The following is a 3,139-nucleotide window of genomic DNA, read 5'->3' as shown; positions in this document are numbered from 1 at the left end:
AAGCTTTATGGTTTATTTCCGTGCAAACTATGTATTTATCTGTTTATGTATCTTCTTTTATGAAATCCATCATCTCCAACGATCCTTGAATCTGCAGACTCGCTGAGCATCTCCGAGACCACCAAGGTGGCCTTCCCCGCCCTCAACACGATCCAGAGCCGCTGCCGGACGTACACGCGCTGGCCCAAGGACATCGGCGTGAGCATCGACGCCCTTGCGGAGGCGGGCTTCTTCTCGACGGGCCTGGCGGACTGGGTCCAGTGCTTCCACTGCGGCGGAGGACTCCACTCGTGGCGCCAGGGGGACGATCCCTGGACGGAGCACTCCCGCTTCTACCCCTACTGCCCCTTCGTCAGGATGCAGCGTGGAGAGGACACCGTGATCCACTGCTGGAAAAAGAACCCGGCGCCCTGTGTTCCCCCGCGGCCCATCACCCTCACGCCGGAGGAAAGTGACCTCCTGCTGCACCATCCCGTCGCTAAGGTAATTGTTCATAAACATCAATGCACAACAAAACAAGGCCACCATCATTACCCTTTCCTCTCCGCCTTTCTCCTTAACAATGCGAAATATATGACACCAAGCCGCTCGGCGATAACACCCCCCTTAACAACCGTCCTCCTCCTCCATCAGAGAGCGATCGAGATGGGTCTCTCGCCGGCGTCGATGAAGGGCGCCCTGAAGCTCCGTCTGGAGAAATCGGGCGTGATGTGTCGGACGGTGACGGAGGCGATGGAACTGGTCTTCGATTTCGAGGAGGAACAGCGTCGGAATAACACCGAAAAGAACAACAGTTACGACGGCATGCCCATCACGGAGGAGGTGGGTTCGGGTTGGGAAATTTTGGGGTTGATTATAGTTAACCAGTGGGACTACAAGGTTGTTTATTTTATAGTTAGGGTGATTTAGTTATTGTTTTGCGATAAAAGGGCTGCTTTCGTAACTTTATCTGATAGTATTTTTCTCTCCTCTTTTCTTCAACAGACTAGAGATATCACACCAACAGAACCTATGACAGTAAGTACTTTTTTCTCTTATTTTTCTTTCTTTGCCCGTATATTTTATAATATCTGTCTAATATGCATATTTGGAGCAGTTAATCACTCTGGATTCGTCACTGAGTATGAAATAATAACAGTCCTTTCTCTCCTTTTTTCAGGTTGAAGTCCAAGAATCTTTTTTTCCGAGAGACTCCAGCCCTATCCTCAGCGTCGAGCAGAACCCGGAATACTTGAAGTTACTTTCAGAAGGTAAGCATTCTATAGTTCATCTCCCCCACCCCCACCCCAGTGGTATATCGTGCAGGGCTAAACTACAGACTACGCAAGTCTCTTTTATATCCCTTCGTCTGGTTGTTGATACTCAGTGTCTCCCTTCGTCAACAGTGGAGCAGCTTCGTCAAGATGTCCTGATGGAGGAGAAGCGTCTGCAGTGCCGGCAGTGCCATGGCCAGCGAGTGGCAGTGGTGTTCCAGCCTTGCTCTCACCTCCACCTGTGTGCCGAGTGTGCCAGGCCGGTGGACACCTGCCCCTCGTGTGGCACCGTCGTCAGGGGGACGTTAAGACCCATCATCGGCTAGTGACACAGCCGTGGCACCGACACCAGGGACGCATCGTCGACGTCCGTTCTGTTCTCGCGGCCCGACTCCCAACGGCACAGAGGAGGGACGCTACGGCAGGTCAGCAGCACAAAGGGGGTCTTCTGTGCCTGTCGCGTCCTCAGAAACTCTGGGACGCTCAGGATCCTAGGCATGGAGAAGTAGTTGAGGAGTTGCATTCACTCTCAGGAATATTTTACTGCGGCGCCCTCTGGCCAGGTCGTCTTTTACAGCATTTTATTCCTTCAGAGTTCCTGCCACAACACCTGCAGGTTCAAGCATTATGGTTGAAACTTTGTTTTAAAGGTTTCCCATATAATGAAGATCTTTTGCGGAAAGACGTTCTGCAAAAGCATGAACTTGATTATCTTAATGCAGTTGATTGTAAGTTTATAGAACTTTGTTGCATAGTACTGCATGGTATAGGTAAAGTACCATTATTGAATAGAATTGTTTTTTATATCACCACACTAACTGAAAATACACACTTTACACAAACACAATACAGACCTACAGTGCAATCGCATTGTAAAGTAAGTCATCATCTATTCTCCTCTGTATGTTCATCTGTCTTTTTTCAGTTTCCTGTTATTACATGTAAGTATACGGTAAGGTATTCGACAACGAAAAAATATTTCTACATTCATATAATCAATTACAAAAAACGATGGAAAAATCGCGTTCTGCTTTTTTATGCATTTACGTGGTTTAGTCAAAATAAAGATACTGAGTTTGTTTTGAGTTTGATTGCATTGCCAAAAGTTTCACCAATGGAGACCAACCTCGTCTGACCTCTGCCATCACGATCAGCAGCCTACACATTGCTAAAAACGGAATTCATTTACGTGATTTACTGAAATTAAAGATAATGAATTTTGTTTTGAGGTTGATTGTATTACCAAAAGCCAACGTCAGCGACCATGGAATAAGGTCACGAGTTTCACAAGACTTAACTGACCTTGTCTAGCCTCTACTATCACGATTAGCTGCCTGCGCTTCTCAGTCTTAGTACGAACAGCCTACATGTTGCTAAAAAAATGAAAGAGGCTTAACGATCCTATTCCCACAATGCACGGCCAACCCAGGAAGCCTTAGAGAAACAGGGAAATAGGCATTCTAGCCTTTTTCTCTTCGCAGATTTCTCCAGGGCAGCTCGACGACCCAGATTGAATTCCTAGCAAAGAAAGCACGAGATAAATACTTCAGAGGAACGAAGAACTAAAGACGAAAACTGAAACAATGAATTTTTTTCAGTAATTGCTCTCTCAATACCTGATGAATAAAAGGTGTAGCCCGCAAAGAATTACATACGAATATCATCCACTTCTGCGAAAGGATTTTGTTATCAATATAACGTGAAGCCAAGTGAGGTTTCTGGAAAACAATCTACAAATACTTGGAACAGTGATTGTACTATAAATAGAACTTTATGAGCTGAAAATTAAGCAAACAACGGATACTGATTGTGGCGCGATTATTTGATTATATGTTTGATTATTTGATTATATATTCCAAAACACCCCAAAGTGTGAAGATTAAATG

At 45.7% G+C, this 3,139-nt stretch overlaps 1 protein-coding gene across 1 annotated transcript in view; it reads left to right on the top strand.

Moving 5' to 3' along the window:
* Positions 1–2,332, top strand: part of LOC119587735 (baculoviral IAP repeat-containing protein 7-B-like) — a 4,607-nt gene extending 2,275 nt beyond the window's left edge. The window contains exons 3-7 of the mRNA XM_037936422.1: positions 95–483; positions 634–822; positions 985–1,017; positions 1,160–1,250; positions 1,386–2,332. Of these exons, the coding sequence (XP_037792350.1) occupies positions 95–483; positions 634–822; positions 985–1,017; positions 1,160–1,250; positions 1,386–1,579 (896 nt within the window). The 3' untranslated portion in view covers positions 1,580–2,332. The remainder of the gene's footprint in view (positions 1–94; positions 484–633; positions 823–984; positions 1,018–1,159; positions 1,251–1,385) is intronic.
* Positions 2,333–3,139: the final 807 nt, after the last annotated feature.

The sequence above is a fragment of the Penaeus monodon genome, chromosome 23 (assembly GCF_015228065.2).
Source record: "Penaeus monodon isolate SGIC_2016 chromosome 23, NSTDA_Pmon_1, whole genome shotgun sequence".
Taxonomy (NCBI): Eukaryota; Metazoa; Arthropoda; class Malacostraca; order Decapoda; family Penaeidae; genus Penaeus; species Penaeus monodon.
The sequence above is the reverse complement of the archived record's forward strand: the minus strand, read 5'-3'. Positions and strand labels throughout refer to the sequence as shown.